Source organism: Argopecten irradians, chromosome 3, assembly GCF_041381155.1.
Source record: "Argopecten irradians isolate NY chromosome 3, Ai_NY, whole genome shotgun sequence".
NCBI classification, from domain to species: Eukaryota; Metazoa; Mollusca; class Bivalvia; order Pectinida; family Pectinidae; genus Argopecten; species Argopecten irradians.
Window position 1 is genome coordinate 4,715,113 of NC_091136.1, and position 23,418 is coordinate 4,738,530.

Consider the following 23,418-nt stretch of genomic DNA (forward strand, 5'->3'; position numbering starts at 1 on the left):
CACGGTGGTTTGAATTATCTGGCCAAAAACCATAAGTTAATGCCAATTAGAGTCACAGTCGGTCTTCATTTTACTTCAAAAACTGCTAAAGGATTCTTATTTCTAAACACGAGAGGATTAAATTTGAGCAAAGAAAACGTTTCTGTTAAATAGATAATAAAATTGTCTTTTACCGATAAAACAGAGAGATAAACGTAACTCGATAACTTTATCTTAAAATTCAGTATAATGGAATTAACCTGGAACTGTTAATTCAAAACTTTTCTTCGACACGTAACAAAATGGACATAAAAATATAAGTTGTAAATGGACAGATCATGATGAAGAACAATTTGACAAACGCCGTGATATCAACTGATAATATTATACTTTTTAAGTTAGACATTCAATTACACGTGCATTCCAGCAGTCATTTGTACAAATAAGCAATATTTGCTGTGAAAATTTGGGTACAGAGGTATTTTGGTAACAAAAATTAACTGCCATTCGTCAATAGACAAGTTAAAACTCTCGGCATATTTGTTGGGTATTGCGCAATAGATACGCCATATGCTAAAGATGATTGATTTCTTTAAGAAGACCAAGAATCATTTTGAGTAATTTCGACCGAAATATGGTAACCGTACAAGACAAAAATATATTGTAGACCACAATACTTTGCAGAAGTATTCGTCGACATGCGTTTCCTTGATCACTGTTGTCTCTGAATTTGTTGATATCGGGTGGTCTTCTGACTTCTAATTCTTTGAACCATAGTTTCACTGCCTCTCACGAAACCCTGTGTGTTTTTACTTGTTTAAGTTTTACGAAACCCTGTGTCCCGGTTTATTCCTGTTTTATTGTCTTCCAAAAAATCGTAATTAATTCTTCATTGTCTCTGAATTCCGTTGAATTTCTCTGAAGTTCTGTTAAAGATGCTCCACCGCTGACAAATGTTATTTTTACACTATCAAAAACAGGAGCAGACGATTTTGTATTTTTCTTCAGTTAAAAAAGTTACTTACTCTTTACACCATTACCACCATTTGTTTTTGTTGCGCGAGTTTCTAATTTTACTTCAGGTTAAAAATATGAAGGAAATATAATTAATTCAACCCTCCTGCACTATTATCTTATATAGAATAATGAAGAAAAGTAGATGTTGCATGCACAAAAGGCCACAAAAACAATTAATTTTATGTTAGTTTAAGTTTTTTTTGTTGTTAATTATGCCATTATTTATACAACGATTCAACACCAACTAGTGTTCATATAAGATTATCATTTATTCTCTCGGTGGCGGTGGGTACAGCCATCTTTAGGTGGAAGTGGTGGTGGGGTGGAGCATCTGTAAATTTTTCCATAATGTCCTTAATTCTCTGAATTTCTGAAATACTAATTATCTTTATCTCTGAACTTTCCTGTGGAAAACCGCGTGTTTGTTTGCTTGTGTGTTTGCTATATCGCTTTGTCAATTTTTTTTAATTGTTTTAGATGTAAGGAAATAAACTGATGTGTCAAACAAAAAATGAAAATACATCACAGGGGAATTGGTTGTTGAGGAGGACACTCTTCGAACAAGAAAATAATAAGGATTTATCGTATGGTTTTATTATCTAATTATTTGTCCATTTACCTGATCCTGTGGCAAGAACATGTTTGTAATTAAACTATTCTGATAAATTAGCATACACATATGAGTAGTTCCGGACCATATGCAACCGTAAGTGGGACTATGATCGGATTTTTCCGGGATGGTATTTTTGCTACTTCACAATATGTGCAAGTGATTAGCAATCATTTGATAAGTAAAACAGAACATGTTCTTCAAAACACAGCAACAAGTGTTCAATTATTTCAGACGAAGATGAATCTGGAATTCCTATTCACAAAAATGATTCATCAAGTGTACCAGAGTAAACAATTCATAGTAAAATTGTCTCACTTGAACGATTATTATAAGTGCTTTGTGTCAAGAATTTATTCAAAATTAGGAGTTTTGTTTACATTAAATTGTTTACTTTTGTTGTGACTGTTTTATGTAAATTGACACAAAATCACTCTTGATTAATTTTTGTCACCGATTATGTGCGGAGATAAAAATGGACACTTATTAAATAGCATTTGCGATAGCGGTTCTTACTCTCTCTTCATAGCAATCTTGTTAAAATAACACTTAACACATAAAGTAAACTAGTATTCAAATTTGTTTATTTGTTAGGCCATGTGTTTACCATGTAACGTTTCGATAAAATTGCATTTAGAATACTCAAACATTAACTTGAGTATTTCACAATCACCATAAAAATAAATAATGGTAACAAAAAATGAACATATAACAGTATTGCGTAAAATTGTCAAATACCAGCACCAATGGCGTTAATAACAGGTATAAAAAACAACATAAATTTGTACGTTATCACTTAAGAAATTATTGAAATTAATAAGTGTGTAAATCATAAGGTTGATGTATAAATAATATTATAAACGAGAATATTCAAATATCATATATGAGTTGTGAAAAACGAGAAGAAAAGAAAACTAAACATGCATAACAAGATACCTGTAATTAAATTGAGCACACCATGGAAAGGCACATTATAAAATGTTACTACACTGTAATATTTAAAGAATAATTTGTCATGTCCGCAGTGAACATACTGGCTCATTTAGAGAAAGAATGAATTCATACTGTTCCACTAAAAGTTCTGCAGACTCCCTCAAGGTGGGGGCGAGGGGGTCATTCCAGGGAATCCGACTACACATGTACAGTACAGCTTTCATGGATCTTACTAAATCCTCGCGCCCACCACGGATGTCCACGTTATGTCCACCCGTGGACATGCGCGGGCAAATTGTTCACGCAATGACACGATCCGAGTAATAAGCTCTCGAGATTTCCCCGAGTCGGGATGAGGGGGTCATTCCAGCTGATCCTGTGTACAAGTGTACGTGTACAAGGAGTGCCTATTCCTTACATAAGACGGTCCGAATTCTTCATATTCCGCTTTCGATACAAATCTATCGTTACAATTGTAGAGGGATCCCACGATGGACAGACCAATATAGTTGAGATCTTCCTCTGGCTTGACCCTGACCTTGGGCACACAGTTCGGATAGGTGTCCTTCATCTCGTGCACCAGTCTTTCGGACAGACCTGCAAAAGATGGTATCATTATATCTACTGACGTTAGCGCACAGCTCAACACCTTTAATAAATACATTATAAGTTTTATTGGTGAATTATATCTGATTAATACGTCGTTCCTCTATTCTGATATGTCATTCTTATTTTCTTTCATTGCAACAGGACCATGACAGGATCCATGTTGTTACAGTTTACGACTTTTACTGATCCAAAACAGCACTCAAGTTCTTGATTGGTCGCCATACAGTCCAGATCCTGATTTCTCGAAAAAACTTAAAATCAAGTCAAAAACTGACTTAAGTCATAATTTTTCATATAAATTAAAGAAGGAGAAAAACTTCAGTTTTTCTTAAGTCTGCACTTTTGTTTCGAGAAATCGAAGCCAGGTCTGTCCCGAATCGAACGTTTGTGGGACCAGAATAATGTACATCTAGTGACTTTGATTTGGTCAAATTTAAAGAACAATTCTGTAATCTTATTTTAAAACGTAAAAGCAAAGCAAAATGTATAATAAAACTATTGCTCCAGATCTGTCTATATTAAAGAGCTGCGTTTCTAGGTATATATCATATTACGAAATTCAATTCTGGTGGTATGTTTCTTTTTTTTATTTCAAACACAGGTGCATAATGTACCATGGTGTAGCCAAAGCTCCCCGAAACCCTGATTGGCCTTCCCGTATGTTTGCCCTGATGAAAATGTGGAGTGTTACAGTTTACTAAGACTACACTTACGACTACAGTTTCCTTCGTTGGTGAGTGGATCGCAGATCCGCAATATGGTATAGCTTGGTGACTTTTTATAAAAAAAAACACTAACATGTACCAGCGATTGTTTCCTTGAGAATCTAGTGACTAGTCGACGGTGACCCGTGTGTATTATACATGCGATATCATGAGATACTATAGCACTGATTCTGTTTACAATGCTATCATTTTTGTTTAGTTTGCAGAGTGAACATTTGTGTGAAATTCACAGTGATTCACATACTTATTCAACTTATGGTGTTTTCATTAAAATCGGTTCTTATACACAATTGTCCCTTACAAAGGGAACGTGTTATACTAATTTTGAGATGATCCACCACCGACAGAGCATAAACGATATACCCATCATTTGAACAATAACTGATGTTTAACCGTATTTATGTGTCTAATTAACAAAAAAAATACCTTTAAAATAATTTCTTTTGCTTTGGTACATGCGCAAATCTAATTAGTACCTCATTCCATATAGGGTATAGTGTAGTGGATTGTTTTCGGAATGCAATTAATTATTTTTTACATTTGTATCTCGAAGTAAAATAAGAATCTATTGATGGTAAAGGTGTAAAGTAAGTAATTTTTGTAACTGAAGAGAATACTTATTCGTCCGTTTTTATTTTTATAGAGAAAAATACCGCTTGAGAGTGGTGAGGAGTGTAAGAACTGATATTTGTAAAACGGGACGGATTATGACGTCAGTAATGACGGAGTAAAACAAAGGGAAGTAACTCTGATAGAGAGTCCGTTACCTGACATGTGGGTGGTGCCGCCAGTACACACTATACGCTCCACCAGTGTTTTCCTCATGTTGACTGGTACGTGATCAAGGCACTTCTTAATTGCATGGTGTAATCCCGGACAGTGGGACCCTGGAACACAGGGTCACGGCATCAGTTTCATAGATAACATGGTTTTATCACAGGTACATGATAAAATCATTGATATTAGTATTTAGATTGTATTACAAAAATTGTACCTGCTGCCCCTATTGCATGATCGTAAAAGGCGACTAAATTTAGGATCTTTTCTCTTCTTCCTAACTGACTTTATCTTTCCTAATGCCTCCCTTGGCACCGCCTCACTTTTGGCCTTGAGTTGAGCGTTCGCCCCTGTGAGGAAGGCTCTGGGTTCTGTCCCCTGGCCGAGACACACCAAAGTCTATAAAAGTGGTAGTTTCTGCTCCTGCTTAGCGTTCAGCATACAGGGAGTGGGACGACTGGTTCGCCCGTTGTCAGTATAATGTGACCGGGTGGGGTGTGTTGCTTGGTGTCTTCGGGCGGCATGCTTCAGTGATATAGCACTATAAAAAGGGCAACAGTTGTCCACTATACAAGAAGACACAACACGAAACATACCGCAGTCTCCCAGTACACTACACCTCACACACTCGCACAAACATAGCACGCAACACACCGCATACATGGGAGGCCGTCCTTACATGACCCATAGCTGTTAATAGGACTTTAATAAATCAAACAAACAAACAAACAAAGTATTACAAGGCATGAAGGCAGTTTCAATGAACTGCAATGCTGTAGCTCAAAAGACTTTTAGACAAATGATGGTGTCGTCTTTAGAGCTACAATTGGTGCCTTTTACTGCTAATGGAGCAAAGTAATGATCATGCAAACCATTATATTTACATATGCCCCTATATAGTCAACGGAAGGGGAGTTTGCGTTCAAATTAGCGTAAACGCAATGACGTATGAATACAAACGCAGTGCAGGTTCGGACTACTTCTAGTTCACGCTTCGATAAGATTTTGCGTCATAAGTTGACGGATTTTAAAATAACAATAAAAAGTTTTTATTAGATCCAATTAAATATGTATTTGACATAAAAACAAAACATGTGTTCATGCATTGTAACGGTAATAAACTACAAAATGAATCTCTGGTCGGGGCTACAACCGGGGGGGCTTTCCTCAGGAATGTTCGGGGAATCCCATAGTTACGTCAGATGTACATGTGTGTACGGTCACTCATCTCACCTAAATATACAGAACATCTGATTGTCGGTGAACAATTCTGGGAGCGTCTAAGCGAACAATAGGTTAACAGATCATATACAGGTTTCCAGAAAAAAAACATTTCAGGTAGCCTATCCGAAACAGTATCATCAGCTTAAATGGCCCCGTCTTATGCAAACACTTGTCTATCCTCCGTACAATAAAATAAAAATGACTGCGAAGAATTTAGTGTATATCGCGTTCTTAGACCGATACATACATGACAAACATTCAGCAGCTCAAAGGTCATACCATCAATAGGCTTTATCACAGTCACTTTTCTCGGTTGAAAATCAAATATGGCGGCTCGCTTCACTTCGGACCGCATCACTACCCTGACAACGATACATACCGGTAGTCGTTCCGCCTTGGTTATCTCAATTTTTATTCGAAATGGACATTATTAATATATATTTACACTTGCTAGGCTTGGTCACTATACGCTAATACTAGCCGATTTTGTTTACCATAACTGCATGGTAACATTGAACTTTGAACTTGCGTAAGGAAATGTTCTGTGCAACGTAAAAGGACTACTTTTTTTTAAAAGAAACACATGGCTTTGTTTACATTTTGACGAAACATTACGTGTATATTGTTGTTTTTCATAGAATTTTGGAAAAATGTAAACAATATATACATGTTTTATATTTATATATGATTCAAACAATTTTTAAATTAACAATTGTATAAAGAAACGGAAAAATATCCCGACCGGGGCGACGTGCTTTCATTTTTGTTAAAATGATGGGTGTCAAATGTAAACATTACCTCTGTGCCTATGTTCGTCCTACGATCGAGCCTTTGGGGTGGACGGGTGTGAGACCCTCTGATAGAGGTCAGTTATAAACATATCCTCTTGTCTTTGCTCTTTGAGTATTTAATCATGTGTATTATAAAATAGCACCGCTAATAATCCACGTGTTGACAGTTCCGCGTCACCACAAATACATTTGTATAATTGTATCCATCGAACACAAGTGAATTTGTTTCATCTATCGATGGCGATATGGATCTAAACGTAGATTATATAATCACATGGCTCCCAAGGATGTAATATCGTCAAGTCAGACGACATCTCAAACACATTGAGCTACTTGAAAATCGGTGTTTTCACAACTTCCGTAAAACTAAAGTGTGTAAGCGTGCGTCAGCTTCGCCTCGCTGCACAATAACGGTCACCGAGTTCACACATGTGGCCGTGTACAAATTCTTTATGTTATTACGCTATATATTAACTTTTAGCAAAATTGAATATATATTTAAAGTTCTGATCTGATTAAATAAAATTATCTCTGAAATTTACTTTGTTTGTCATGTTTATTTTACACTAAAATATTGAACTTTTTTGTCGTCGCGGATGAATAATTCTACCTTACGTGAAGCGTCATCATTCGCTGTTCAATGTGAGTAAGCTCCTCCCACTTTTGACCGACTTTTATTGAATAATTACGTCACTTTCAAATGACGATTTTATTGCATAAAATATAAATAAAAAGTCGTGTGAGTGTAAATATAGGGATTGGATTTCGTTTTTATGTTAACCATGCTTGTATGGAGCAATTCCTCTAAGAATATATTCAATATAACGCGCCCCATAGAATATATTCTTAGAGGAATTGCTCCATACAAGCATGGTTAACATAAAAACGAAATCCAATCCCTATATATTATCAAATCGAAAAAAAAATATATGTTGAAAATAATTGAAAAGTGTCATTGTTGTATTTCAAACCAAACTGCAGCTATAACATTCAACAATCGGAACTATATCTTCGGTCATCATGACTACCGTAGTTACCCAACTTCGCAACCATCACCGTTTTAAATTGTACGTAAAGGTAGATTTATTTATGTAAATATATATAGATTGAACAGTGTTTTGATTGCGTTAAAGGTGGTATGAACGCAATGGGATACAGACATATTCTACATGTAGCGCTAACGCGCTACATTGAATATGTCTGTATCCCATTGCGTTCATACCACCTTTAACGCAATCAAAACACTGTTCAATCTCTATATTAGTACGTTTGTGTGCATTTTATAGTACTTGTTTTATATCGCTTACCTACAAGGCAATAACACTGAACCGTATAAAATATCACATTCACAGCGGGACATTATTTTTACATATACATAACAAAGGCCTTTTCGGCAAGTCTACAAATTGTGAATTTAACCTCTTATGAGCGGTTCGATAGATATGAAGAATGGTCGTTATGTTTGTTTGAGACAAAAATAGTATATAAATGCATGTATACACATAAAATAATTGGAAACCTACAAAAAAGTATAGAAAATTGTGCCCGAGGGATTTTCGAAGGCAGTATGAATTCCGTAGTTTTTATAATACATGTAAATGCTCCTGGTTTAAATCATTCCCCCTTTAAACACATTTAGACTCTTCTAAATCAAAAACTAAACCAGTCCATTATGAAATTTCATGGGTGAATGAGTTAAGTGTAACGCCTGACCTGCTAGAGTGGGATCAAACAATAGCTCTGCACATTTCCATTTTTCAGCCCCCATTGGCATGACGTCACCGCCAGGAAGTGATATCAGAGATTTATTTTGTGCAGACACTCTCCAGTCAGCATCCTGTTCAGCTATAGGGACTTCTAAAGCATAGCAGTGCTTCTCTTTGATTTCTCTTAAAGTCTCGAGTTCACCTGTCAATTCAAAAACTCCCAATAATTTCAAGCGAACTAATTCAGACAAGAGGATGGATGCGTCTTTAAGTCAAAACAATATCAAAACGACCTTACTTGCCGCAAAATGTCAATTCATACAAGAGGCCCATAGGCCTTAACATCATTTGACTATAAGTACAATACAACATAGCCGTTTAAAGAATTTAGCCTTTTTGACCCCCGTGACCTTGAATGAATATCAAGGCCATTCATTTGAACAAACTTGATAGCTCATCCTCCAAGCATGATATATGCCCAATATCAGTACCTTGGGCCTTCTGGTTCTTGAGAAGAAGTCATTTAAAGACTTTAGCCTATTTCACCCACGTGACCTTGACTGAAGATCAAGGTCATTCATTTGAACAAACTTGATAGCCCTTTATCTCAGCATGAAACGGCCTAATATCAGTAACATGGGCCTTCTGGGTCTTGAGAAGAAATCGTTTAAAGATTTTAGCCTTTTTGACCCCTGTGGCCTTGAATGAAGGTCAAGGTCATTCATTTGAACAAACTTGGTAGTCCTTCATCCCAGCATGCTACAGGCCAAATATCAGTACCTTGGGCCGTTCGGTTATTGAGAAGAAGTCGTTTGAATGAAAAGTTTACACAGGGCATATGGCGCACGGCCCACGACGACGGACGGTGCATGATGACAATAGGTCATCCTGACCCTTCGAGTTAGATGCCCTAATAAAACGGAAATTTCTCACAGTTATCTAGTATTTATATATTAATTATATGTGTGCCATGTGTCTAGATTATAAATTGGTAAAAAAATTGTCATCAAAACGCAGAATAGGAATGTTGGCATTAACCAAAAAAATCCAACTACCATTGTTTATCGGAAAATCCTATTTCCTTGCAGAGGATTTACACTAAACTAAAAAAAAAATTACAAATTTTGAAAATGTGATTGATAACATTACAAAGTGTCATCATTACGTCAACAACGCCTCCGGATCCGTTTCGTCATCATTTTGAAATGGGACGCTCGCGACAGTCACACTACATAGACTTATCATGGCCAATAATCATCCGGAACTCCTCGGGGAATAGATATTACATAGATTCTCGCGATAATACCCGATGAGTTCAGGATGGGCCAATGATATGCTGTTTCCTACCTGGGCTGGTGAAGCTGTAGCCTCGTTTACAGATTAACGATTGTAAGTACATAGTGATGTCACTTCCTCCAATCTCCAGTTTTTGGGTGGCAGAAGGAACACGAAAAGCTGTCAAATATCAACATTTCAAAAATTTCAAAAATCATATTATAGTTCTCATAAAGGGCAAAGATTATCAACGTAAATTGTCCTGATACACATGAATTTCCTTTAATATTGACATATATTTATATAGCAAGGCAACAGCACGCCATTGCTTCTAACAAGATAGTAAACAAATGCACTTTACGATATTTGCTGCCAGTACTACATAAAAAACGGTACCAGGATCACAGAAAACCTCTCCTACATACAAAGATAGATTGTGACCTAACTTAATATGGCGATGATTTATTTTCCATTGCGATTCAATATAACAACTTCGGGTTAAATGATTCTACTGTACATATGTATGCTTAGTGGCGCATTTTAGCGACGTTTTATTTTTTGTCACTTCTTTCCATCAGGCATCTATCTATTAAAACGTCTTAGTGTGGTGTATGTGACAGAGGAAACTCGGATTACTTACTATCACAAATAGCTGAGATAGTTGTGGTCCCATCGCCTATACACATACATAAAGCAGACGAGATACAGTGCCCCAGCAATGTTTGTGTACCCTCGTCTGTCACACAAAGGGAAGGGAAATTATATTTCTCAAAAAATATCTGAAATGTTAGAAATGAACCGATGAAAAACACTGATTTTTATAGTGATTTGATATGAACTTCTTTCTTATTGAAAGCTTTCTGGAAAAAAACAATCGAGTTGAAAGAACAACTTTTATAGTGTACTCTGATCCACAACATGGACTTTGAATTCGATTTTTTTTCTTGTTGCTTTTGCATCAACATCGACCGCGGCACCTTCAAAATGGATCTTTTATGCTTTTGCCTTGTGACCTTCAGTTGGATTGAAGTGCTCATCCTCTTTACATTGTATAATGACATCTGTGACTTGCTTATTAAAAACGTTTAAAACATTTTTAGTACTGTATACAATGTATTCCATTCAGCAATTGGTGTTTTAGGGTTGTCGCACGACTTCGTTTCCCAGGGTTTTTAAAGGGCCACTACCTTTCCGAAACGGCTTTTAATTTTTAAAATGGGAATGAAAAACGAGATCGATAATTTTGTAGAGTCGCAAAAGTTATTAACTTGCCGATAATACTACACATATCATCACCTTCTAAACAATTTGATTAAAATAAATAAAATGTTAATTTTCATAACGCGGGTCGTTTTATGTTTCCCGCCGTCGTCCTAAATGCCGCGCGGTAGTTGACTATCTCTGCGCCAGACGGCAAAACGGCGAAATGACTCTCCACTGTTATCATATATTACGCAGGAAATCTTGCATATGTTTGGTGTTGTTACCTCATCTTAGGCCATCGGTATATATTTTCTGATGTTATTTATGTTTTTTTAAGAAACCTTTATGTTTTGCTGCGGAAAGGTAGTGGGCCTTTAACAATTCCATTATTTTCATTTTTAAATACAGATATTAAATAAGAAACCGAAAAGAAAATTACGTATGAAAATTGTTTTGTTCGTGACAGTTTTTATTAGTTTATATCGTAAACTGAAAATTCTGTATGGCATGTTTTAAAAGTGCCCCATTTTGGGTAGCGTTCCACTTTTGGTATCGTCCCCTTACACGTTATCTTGTGACGATATACGTAATCTATCAACAAGTGTGACTAGGGCCGTTTTCGTTTATTCGGAACAACCGGTTCGACCGTTGGTTAAAGTCATTATTTCAAGTATAAATCCTGACGGACCTGCATTTTTTTAGAGGCCTGTGAGGGCCGTGTCAAGGCTCGTCTGAAAACAATATAAAAACACCAGGTCCGTCTTTAATTAATAAACGAAAAACTAGGTCCAACCAGTCAAACCGTATAATCGAAAAGTCTCGTAGGAGAATACTACACTGTAGATAGCGCAAAATCCATCATCGTAAATAGCTTTAAGGTCAGAAAGCGAAAATATTCACACGCTAAAATGTCCACGTTTGCAGTAAATGAAATAAAGACATACAAACCTGTGCTTTTGTCTCGATTTGATATCTAGGATTTAGCAGGGGCTCGACGGTTGTGAGCTGCCATGTTTCGGGGTCTGTTTCCATCTTGGTGTAAAATAAATAGTCCCAAATCTGTTCCATAGCATCCCATTCGTGTATCACTCCGCGCTCTATGGGAGAAACCAATGACGTCATGTCGGACATCTTTTCTGGCACTCCGATAAATGTTTCTCTATTGGACGTATTTCCATTCTAGACAAATTATGAAATAAGTAAATGTTTACATAATTTCTCATCAGATGTGGCATTTTGGCACTTTTTATTGCTGAAATCAACTATTTCTTAGCTAAAAATGTTGGGTCATTAATCAATCAAAATATGTTTATTCTGCTCCATCCAACAATGGATTAAATTCAATAACTTTCCTCCCGTCAGCAAGCTCCATAGTCGAAAGTTTCAAGTCAATGAAAATTTGCGTCATCATGTTCTCGCCACAGTCAATGATAACCATACAGACAGTTGTATAATAAAGACCCAATGCCTTTCTTGAACAAAACATAACGGTTTCTTAAAAGCATTAATAACATCAGAAAATATATACTGGTGGCCTAAGATGAGCTTACAAGACCAAAATATGCTAGATTTTCTCCGTAATATATGATATCAGTAGAAAGTCATGTCATAGAGAAATTTGAGATGTTCTTTGTTGTTATATAATTGTATAATTTTAATACCTATAGATGTGGTGAAGTTTAAAATCTGCCCTGAGGCATTATGGTCTTATTTTTGTGGAGTGACCGACAATTACATATAGTATTCACATGTCAAAAGTGCTTATAACCTTCCTTGAAGGCAATGGTGTCATTGATATGCTTACATATTTCATATCAATTACTTTACGATATACTGTCAAATCTTTTAATTATGATGAAATCCTTTATGCTATTAATCTTGATTACATCCGAGTTTACCTATGGGACAATGGTCATTTTAACATAAAAAAACCATTCCTGATTCGTGAACATCAGTTGGATTCCCAACCTTCAGAGCGGCCACTATGGATATTTGACGATATTTCTTGGATTACCAAATAGTGAACTGTGAGTGTGAATATTATTCAAATTCCGAACTTTTATAAGGTGGATCGCCATCTACGGAAAACTAATCCGGTGTCTACATATTGGAATACCAATACGAGTGAACTTTCATTTTTATTTCTGTGAAATGTGCCACCATTTTGTTTATTTATATCATAAGAATCAAATACAATTAAAAACGAAATGCCAATTGAATTCTTCGTTTTATGTCCTGAGATTTATATCATTACCAACGGTCTGAACTGAACCTGACGATAACACAAACATTTTCCTTATTGAAATTTTACCAACGGTCCGAACTGAAGCTGAAAACAAACACAAATTTTCTTTATTAAAGTCATATCGCTGTTTTGTCGTCTGGCGCAGCGTAGTCAGCTACCGGGCTGTATTTAGGACGACGGCGGGAAACATAAGTCGACCCGCTTTATTATTATTTTTTTTTTTTTAAATTTATTTAAATTGCTCAGAATGCGATGATAAGTGTAGTATTCAGTAAGTAAACATCTCTACAAAGTTATCGATCTTGTTTTAAATCCCCATTTTCAATATTAAATGCTGTTTCGGAAAGGTAGCGGGCCTTTAAAAGAAATGAATACATATATGAACTCATCATTCACAGTGAAATAATACATCATGTATAAATTGTCTACAATAAGTATATGAATGTATAGCCAGATTTTTTGGATACATACGTCGCTGATTCCGAGTGTCGTTCGTATAGTGTAATCAGGATTTTCCTCTCCGGCAATTCCTAACTTGGTCCAGCAACCCCCTGAGTCCAAAGCAAGAATTCTTCTGTTCTACAAATCAAAGTTTGTTATGAGATGTGTTGGTTTTTTGTGGGTTTTTTTGTTTTTTTGTTTTTTTTTTTGTGAAAGAACAAAAAAGAGTTTTCACTGTTTGAGTGAACATGTGTGAGTGAGCATGAATGTGAATGAGCGAGCGAGATTATCAGAAAGTAGGCTTATAAGTAAGAATAATCATGAATTGTAATAATTAATTTGACTCTCACAATTTAATATTAATGATGAATGTCTCTTACTGAGTAAATATGGTCTGATAAGATCACGTGACTTTCTCCGATGATCCGTGGCCTCCGCATTAGGACAGTGTACATTAGAATCGAACACATTTTTAGTTGAAAAAGAACATATTTTACAAGTGACAGCTGATTTTTAGTTCTGTAAGTCCGGTCACTGTACGGGAAATAAAAAAAAGAAATAATCAAAATAATATGAAAAATAAGACGCAGCGTTTCCTCGTAAAATCTGGAATACGGCAAGGATTTGTATTGGGTCTTCTGTAATTTATATGATGACTATATAATTTATATACATCGTGTAATGCTAGGTAGGGACCCGTTATTACTCCCGCGCCTCCGAGGTCAACCTGACATATGTATCGGAGTAATTTCAGTCAATCTTCGGTGATCTGGACTACAGTGTACTAATATTATGCATTGTAGTTAGACCAAGGCCTATTTCCTCATTGTACAGTTCCTGGATCATCCCTTGATCAAAATATTTTCAGGTCCTTGTGACAGTGATGGAGGAGAACAAGAGTGAGCTCCCTTGACTCAACATAAAACATGACCATTGCAAATACACTGTCTACACTGGACCAAACCTATAGGTTTTTGATTCTAGTCATAAATACAGTTACTAGTGCAGCTAGGCCCTATAATATGTGTGGTACTGGGTAGGCCTAAGTGTGTATACTGTAGATATCTACAAATAAATATATTTAAAGATGATCCTATTACATTGTTACTTACATCATCCATATTGAGTTGCTGGTCGGATTGCTGATGAATTTAATTAGCCTATTGTATATTTACTGGAATTTTTCTCAACTTCATCTTGGCTTCGAGAAGTCATTTTTTTAAGAAATGAGTTTTCTTAAACGGACCGCGGAATGGTTGAGAGAGGTCAACAGCCTATATAATATATATCTAGCGAACGGATTGACGTGGGTGGCATATTTCTGCCATCGAGTTGCCGACTTATACGACTTAATTAAGGCATTAAGTCGACATCATATCGGGAAGATGTCGACATTAACAGAAGAATATGTCGACTTACCACATATACCTGCCCACACAATGATTTCAAGATAATTATGTAGAAAGTCGGTAACTCGGCGATTAATCGTGTTTATGCTCGGGTGTGACTTGTCAGTTATTGATGTCGACATCTAAACTAGAAGATGTCGACATCTGGTCTTGAAAGTGGAAATCAAAGGCCACCCTTTCATGACGCACTGTGTATATGCAGCAAGGTACCATACAGCAGAGATCGACGTTAATTTTGTTAATTCAGGTTTTTGTTTATTTGATTTCAAAATAAAAAAAAATGTGATCCTGCACATCCCGGCCATGCAGCTGCAGCCTGCGTGTACGTAGCTGTTAGTCCGGGCTGAGGAAGTTATTTAGAGTGCATTTCCATCCTCTTGGCCATAATTATTTATTAATATATATAACCGCGGGTTGAAAATTCGTTTAAAAGCTGTGTGTGTGTGTTTTGTGGATTGGCATTCGTACCAAGTCCATGTAGTACATACCGTACTATACTATATTAAAAGAATGAATGAAAAATGCAAAACAATGATTTTTTCATGTTTTATTTTCTTGCGAATCACGAAAAATACCAGTTACGTAATTTAAAAGCCATAAAGGTCACAGTACAGGTACACAATACACATTGGGAAACCAGCTTTACTTGTTAGCTTGCCCTGTCCATATACATATATTCATAAATATTTACATCCCTGGATACACTTATATAAAGGTACAACGAATTTTTGTTATGATCTTAATGGCCAGATTCAAGCTTTGGGCTAAAAATCCTCCCAGGATGCGGTTTTAAACTCCAAACTCTGAATACATCTGCATCTATTTTTTGTAGTAAAAACACGCGTTCTTTGTAGTCAAACGTAGTAATACAAGTCACGTGCTTATAACCTCATTCATGTCATTGGTCGGAATATACAATTGTATTATGGGTAGCGAGTGATCACATGATTGTGTGTTTACTTCCAAATATGGTGATAGTTTGCTTGCCATTTCTTCGGAAAATTGGTTAATTTGAAAATGTTTAGACTCCAAAATGTTATTAATATTGCATGCATATCATTTTGACTTGCACATATGTACTGTTTTACCATAAATAATGAACTGAAATGAGTTATAAAACTGCCATTTTCACTGTTTGTAAATAAATGATATAATGCGAATTGACCAATTCAATAGGTCTAACCGTCTAATCTAGGATCAGCGAAGATCGGCTACTCCCGGCTAAATTCGTAGAATTCTAAATTTATGTTTATATATATTATTACCTGCTTTAGATTTCAAAACAGATACATACATCAGTAACACAGAGAAAATAAGATCTTCGTCAAAAGGCCAAATTATATATACTAAATACCAGGTCAGAGAAATCACTATATTTGGAAGTAAACACATACTCATGTGATCACTAGTTACCCATGATACAATTGTATATTCCGCCCAATGGCATGAATCAGGTATAAGCACGTGACCTTTTTTTACTACTACATTTTTACTACAAAAATACAGTCAATTCGGTCTTTTGATGTACACCAGAAAAGCACTGCATGTTTTGGACTGATATCACATGTCGTAGGTTAGAATAAAACTTGTCTCACCGTCCATGTGAAATAAAATAATGCTTTTCATTTGTGCGTATTTTGTGGCCGATTTCCTATCAGAGATTTATACTATTTCTGTTCATATGTTACAGGAGAATAACTTTAATATGTTACAAAATCTCAGTAATTTTCAGATGGTTTGAGTACGATTTCGATTTACGAGTTTGATATATGGCATGAAGTAGAAATTAAGAAAATGCTATTTTGGAATAAGTTGTGCCTGGGAAGTTATCAAATATGTATGGAAAGCGTTGTTTAATGCAAGATTACGTCAGTTCATGTTCAGAGAATGCTCAAAGGTACAAATTGGATTTAGGCCTTTTCCAGATATACATGTTTTTAATATTCTGAAAAAGTTCAATTTTGATTCTTTTATACCTGACTTTTTGACCAACGAATTTGTACCCCCACAATATTGTTGGAAACACTTTGTAAAAAAATTGTAATAGATTTAGATTTTCTGCAATGGAGAGAAAATCCTACACAAAAAAAAAAGATTAATTAACTAGATATGCTACAATACATAGTAATCAAGGAACCAACCCTATACTAGAACTGAGCACAAGACAAAACTCTCATTGACATATGTGGAATCTAGTAGATATTATGAAGTATTCATTTGTTTTTGAGCTTGATTTTGTATTGTGTAAACTATGTTGAAAACTCAGTGTTGATATTGAGCTTCACTTTTTGTTCGAATGTCCAAAACTGTTTTCAAACTCGTGACCTAATGGAGTAGCGAACGCTATAGAGGTTCCCTCTTTTATCTTTGTTTATAAATATAAATGACAAAAAAAAATGTAACTTTGTATGGGGAGATAGTTCCTGTGTGCAACTGCATGAGTACGAATGGGAAAACCTAATGGTAAATACGTCTGTAAATATCCAGGAAATGTTGAAGGAGATGGGCACAATTCTTGACTATTATGTGTGTCAATGTATTATTTATCATGTAAATATATGTACTGTAATATGTAAATTGAAATATTTGTTTGATTGACATTATCTCTTGTAAAAAGAGGAAATAAAGAATGTCCGTCTGTCTGTCTGTCTGCCTGTCTGTATGTATGTTACAAAATTTAAGTAATTTTCAAATGGTTTGAGTACGATTTCGGAAAGAAAAATAATATCTTAACTAACTAACAAAACAAAATGCACTTCCGGGTTTGAATGTCTGATTTTAAAAAAACCTCGTAAAATTGGTCATTTTCATGTTTTCAAACGGGAATACTGGTCGTATCAAACCATGATATAATGTTTAAACTTTGTATTGGTGCACTTATAATAAGTTAGCAAAGGGAAAATGCCTATAAACCGGAGGTTCATATGTTTCTGGTTTAGATGTAAAATGCGCCTCAAGGGAAATGTCATTTAACTCATTTTTATAACAAACTGTTAGATCTACAAGGACTTTGCAAAAGAAAAATGCTGCTAAATAAAACTTCCCACTTGAGATTTTTTTATTTATTTATTTGGGTCAATGCAATTTCCGTAATGTTAACTTTCGCGTGCTTTCATACGGGCCATCGAAAGCACAGGGACCTGGCACGAATTTTTTAACCAACAGTATATATATATATACATATATATATGATAAATTTAAAGAAAAATCCTTACGGACGAAATCTATAAGAAATAAAAACAATAACGACTGACTAGTGAGCGAATGGGGCGAAAGCGCTCACTAGTCAGTCGTTATTGTTTTTATTTCTTAAATATATATATATATATATGGGACAAGGAAGTAATTCCAACCGTGTGAACAAAAAAAAAGTCAAATTTCGAGGCAATCTGCCCCTTTATCAAGCATGATAAAGGAGCAGATCGCCTCGAAATTTTGACAATTTTGTTTCTGTCCACACGGTTGGAATTACTTCCTTGTCCCATATTTACCATTTGAAGTACATGTAATTCAATCGTATCTACCAGACGTACGTTTGATTGGATCCCGTGTCATCTGGAAAATCCTGTTGATATTACTTCTTTGACCCCTATATATATTATAGATAATATATGTATACTGTTGGTTAAAAGAAATCATGCCAGGTCCCTGTGATAGATACTATAATATAGATATATGTATACTGTTGGTTAAAAAATCGTGCTAGGTCCCTGCGATCGAAAGGGGTTTCTTTAAGTTGTAGGCCTATAACATGCATTGTTTCGAAATCGATGTGATATATATAAAGTTTATATTTCTTGTTCTACTAGTAAAATTTTTATCCTGACCTTTAACATGATCTCATGATCAGACATTGTATTATGTTGTATGTTGGACTTTTGTATTTTTTTTTTCTGTAAATCCGTTTCCGTATTTATCCGGAAATATTTTCGGCTAATTTTTACAACTACCTTCGCTTCTCTGCTTCCGGCCTGGGACTTTCCTCGTTCAGCGTGACTCGGGTTACCTGCACGTCAAATTATATTTTGGTAAGCATCGGGCTCTGGTTTTATAACGGGCCTAATTCTGTTTTTTTTCTTTATTAACCGTTTTTATGTATAGACTCTCGCGGATCGACTTGCTGACTTGTGAATGAGGCAGGGTCATGAATAATTCAATAATCAGGTTTTAAAGAAGTCTGGCACACTGTATATTCAAAGATGTTAATAGCGCGACGAGACACTTTTGAAACATACGTTGTGTGCCACAAACGGGACAAGTGGTTGACGAATTCCCGTGACTCAGAAATAACGATTTCAAAGTGTTCGGAGGTCCAGGGTCGAATCCCTGTCTGGCCGCAACATTTTCTCCCATTCTGCTACAATTATATTAGCCGTCACTTTCAAATCCTTCTGAGTCACAGGATCTCGCCTACCTCTTGTGGCTATCATCCTCAACACTACAGGGGTTACTCTCACTGATGTTATATCCACCTTATCAGGACTACATTTTGTATGCCATATTGAAAATGGAGGCAGTTTAACTGAAAGAAACCTGACCAATCATGATCACAGGCCTCTAAGACTTTCTTTGAAGATTAAAGAGGGAGTGACACTCATTACTTCAAAGCCATGCTGTTAACCACAGTGTACTAGAAGCTGTTATTCATTATTTTGGTGTACATCAAATTGCCTTCAGTTTTGCTACAGACATATTCCAGGGTTGGATATAACATCAGTGATAGTAACCCTTGGAGTATCGAAGATGGTGGCTATACAAACAACGCATACCCCCGCATATAACAAACTTTTTTTTTCAAAAGAAAGGGCATTTTATCGCAGAAGACATGAGTAAGCTTACATCTGTAAATGTGTGAAAAAGCTTTGTACATTTGTATCTGATGTTTTTGAAAAATCTGTTCGGTACAATGTGTTATTCGTATTTCATTTTTCACCAAATGTTTTCCAGGTGCGAGTCTACAAAAGCACATAATGTCAGACACAGAAGATCAAGAAGAGTTGCTTTCTAGAAAGCACAAAAAAGAAAGAAAAGAATTACAAGCACAAATACAGAAACTTAAACATTCAGTCCCTAAGGGTGATAAGAAAAAGAAGAAGGAAGTATCGGAGCAGATTGCTAAACTTGAGCTGGATTTAGACCAAAGACAAGAAGCAGAATCACAGGAGCAGAAAGCTCTTTCAAACGTAAGGTGTTTGTTCTGTTTGTTACCACTGTTACAGTATAAATTAATGTCTAAACCGAATGATATCATATGACCGGTATAGGCAGGTTTCCAGATCGATCTGTTGCATCCCTGTCTATTTCGAATGAATTGTAGAGATAGTCGAATCTTTAAGAACAACCATCTCTATTAAGCGACCCTCTGCTCTAAACAACCACTTCAATTTTTCCTAATTCAAATTTTTACTCTATATTATAACTCTATGAAACGACCATCTCCCTAATGCGACCAGCCACCACAAAATTTCCTTCCTGTGGTCGCAGAAATACCAAATAATTAAGTCGGCATAGTCAGGGATCCAGATCTCACAAGGGAAAAATTTCACAGGTTACACTGTACAATAAAAAACCCAGTTAATTTAGAATTGAACAGTATGTACGCTCCTTAAATTAATTGTCTCCTGAAATTTCAAAATTACCTCTTTAGGATAAGAAAGGTTTGAAAACGAGTCTGCATGTGTGAATCCATTATCGTGTTTGACCCAACAAGCGCCCAGAGCGTTTAAAAAATTAAAAAAAAAAAAGAGGAAAAGGTGCTTAAAGTGAATAGTCGGGCAAAGAAAACCAGTCTAAATGCGTTCATTGGCCTGCCAAAAGTTCTCGCATATTAATACGACAGTCAAGTTCTGCTTACGTTTCCCAGTTCTGACCATTAAAGTAAAGGAAAGTTGAAAGCATTGAAAGCGAGGCTGCATGAAAATGTAACCAGGGACATAGTCAGCCGGGAGGACGTTTTAGGATTACTATACTTTAAATTAATTTCTTCGTACGCAGACAGACTTTGGCGAGAGATTTTTATTTTTCTATTTCATAAGAAATTATACTCGATACATTCACACCATTTTTACCGATTTTAGCCATCCTTGCCCGACTGTTCACTTTAACAAGGCAAAATTATTGCAAACCTATACAATTTTGTATAGTTTTGGTCTCTATTTATGTCCAGGCATTGAAATTGAGGCCTCAAAGAAGTGGGTGCTTATAGGGGACATAGGTGCTTATTGGGTGTAATATGGTACTCGAGATCCGTTTTACATTTTATAATGATGAATAGTGTTGAAGAATTAAATGGTTATCGTCACATAAGCTGTATAAGATTATAAAATTTATTTGGTATTTCATTAGTCATACATATTTTGACAGGTAGCAGAGCGACTAGAAGTTTTAGACACGAAGGATGCAGAGCCAGCATCAGATAGTCCTGTAGGATCGTCTGGAGGGGTAGCAAGCGGACAAGAAGAGAAAAGGTTATCAAAAGCACAGAAACGAAGAAACAAGAAACAGGCGAAGGATCGGGAAAGAGAAGAGGGGATCAAGGAGCAAGATATACAAAACCTTTCTGGGGCAAGGCATATAGAACTTCTAAATGTCAAAAAAGCCCTGAAAAGTCAAAACCTGCAAATATTTGAAATCCAATCGGATGGAAATTGTTTGTATAATGCTGTGAATCACCAACTGGCGAAGAATGGAGACAGCTCTTCCAACGAGGCCCTTCGGAATCAGGTCGCCAAATACATGAAAGGTACAACAACTCATAGTGATGACTAAGTTTGTAAATCATTATTACAGGTTATTTGTTTAGATAGATATATATATATGGCATCCAATAGGAACATGCAGGTAAGTATGAAATTGACTCATCCATGACATTGGTGTGACATTCTGTAGAGCACACATGTACATGTAACATCCACTGGGCCATAGGTTGGAATCGTAGCTTAGGGTCTTCTCAAAGGCTGGATGTGCAGCCCTATAGGGAAAAAATTGCAAATTCTCAGAATGACGTACTTCTGTAGGAATGAGTCAATATTCATCCTGAATCTTCATTGATCAAGGAATTAACAAAGTAATTTTCCTCTAGGGGCCAAATGGGTGGGGTCAGATAGGGGATATTAGCTAATTTCTTGACACACGTCTGCTGCAGGCAGGAGTAAAAGAATTTTTCCAAAGTGAGTGAAAGTTAATCAATTTTCTATAAACAATTGGCCTTCTCCACCCATAGGTCATACTTTTAACCATTCATTACATTTTTTGTCATCAAATGATAATGATATCATGATGTTAGAGATGCTTTGGCGTCTTGCCTTGGTGCCGATCCTGAGGTTTTATTTTGTGGTTTGAAACAGTTACCATTTCAAGTTTCTTGGGTTACATTTTCAGTTTGGAAACAATTGCAATTTCTACCTACATAATAAAACACTAATTGTAATGTCTGAGATGAGACTTAATCTTTACCCTTCTCTTAGCAATGCTTACCTTATAACGTATTGTCTTTTTGTTCAGAAAACAAAGATGAGTTCATGCCATTCCTTACTAAAGATAATGGAGACATGTTCACAGAGGAGGACTTTGAGAAATACTGCCACGACACTGCTCACACAACCGCGTGGGGAGGTCAACTTGAGGTCAGAGCCCTATCACAGACACTTAAACAGCCAATCAGGGTGGTGCAATCGGAAGGCCCACCGGTGGTCGCGGGGGAGGAGTTCGAGGACAGGCCCAGTATAGTTCTGTGTTATTTAAGACACGCCTTTGGTTTAGGGGAGCATTATAATTCTGTGGAAGAATACAGACAAGATGAGGAAGAAGATTTTTCTTGATGTAAATATTTTTTAGCAGTGTGAACTTAAATTCTCCTTAAGAAAAATGAAAATCAAAACTTTTAACGCAAAAATTTCAGACACCTCAAATTTATTTCATTCTGTGTATTTCAGACACCTGTAAGGAGCATCAAGAATTTGTGAAATTATTTTCTTGGATGTATTATTGCATGAATCGGATTTTTCAGAAAAATAAATAGATTACTAATAACAGAATTTGAATTGTGGGACTTTGTGAACATAAGCAGTGTACACATGTATTCAGCACAGCTTTAGAATTCACTGCAGACACACTCATTGTGGTTTATAGCCCGAGATACTCTGGCCCTGCAACACCAGACTTAGACATTATGACAGATAGATGTCTGGTTTAAATTTAGGGCCAGTAGTACTCGAAAACCTGGAATAAGCCGACACCGTTTGGTATCGGGCCAGGTACTCTCCGATTCAGACTACTTACAAAATATTACCACCGAGAATCGCCAATTACCTTGGTCTTTTCAACAAATGAATAATTTATCTACTCATAGCCATCCATTTCATCACGCATGCACGATCTATTGTGTCAACACAGTAGTTTCTTTTCCGCAACTTTAAATATCCCTCGTCATCGTCGCCATTTTCTCGTAGTATGCAAATCATCTTTAATCTCGA

At 36.1% G+C, this 23,418-nt stretch overlaps 2 protein-coding genes across 3 annotated transcripts; one reads left to right on the plus strand and one right to left on the minus strand.

Annotated features, from left to right (window-relative positions):
• Positions 1–2,168: 2,168 nt before the first annotated feature.
• On the minus strand, positions 2,169–14,766 carry LOC138317345 (uncharacterized). Of its 2 annotated transcripts, none has more exons than XM_069258940.1 (8): positions 14,648–14,766; positions 13,566–13,673; positions 11,798–12,028; positions 10,287–10,425; positions 9,719–9,826; positions 8,379–8,573; positions 4,641–4,760; positions 2,169–3,136 (listed from the first exon to the last, which is right to left on the minus strand). In XM_069258940.1, the coding sequence occupies exons 1-8, from the start codon at positions 14,654–14,656 to the stop codon at positions 2,901–2,903; spliced, it is 1,146 nt and encodes a 381-aa protein (XP_069115041.1). In that variant the 5' UTR covers positions 14,657–14,766; the 3' UTR covers positions 2,169–2,900. The 2 variants fall into 2 exon arrangements, with proteins under 2 accessions (XP_069115041.1, XP_069115042.1); XM_069258941.1 differs by having other exon boundaries at positions 13,566–13,668; positions 14,648–14,746.
• A 4,139-nt stretch (positions 14,767–18,905) lies between these two features.
• LOC138317346 (deubiquitinase OTUD6B-like) lies at positions 18,906–22,980 on the plus strand. The gene is made up of 4 exons (XM_069258942.1): positions 18,906–18,972; positions 19,892–20,127; positions 21,308–21,686; positions 22,448–22,980. Exons 2-4 carry the CDS (start codon positions 19,915–19,917, stop codon positions 22,762–22,764), a joined length of 909 nt encoding a protein of 302 aa, XP_069115043.1. The 5' UTR covers positions 18,906–18,972; positions 19,892–19,914; the 3' UTR covers positions 22,765–22,980.
• The last annotated feature ends 438 nt before the right edge of the window (positions 22,981–23,418 follow it).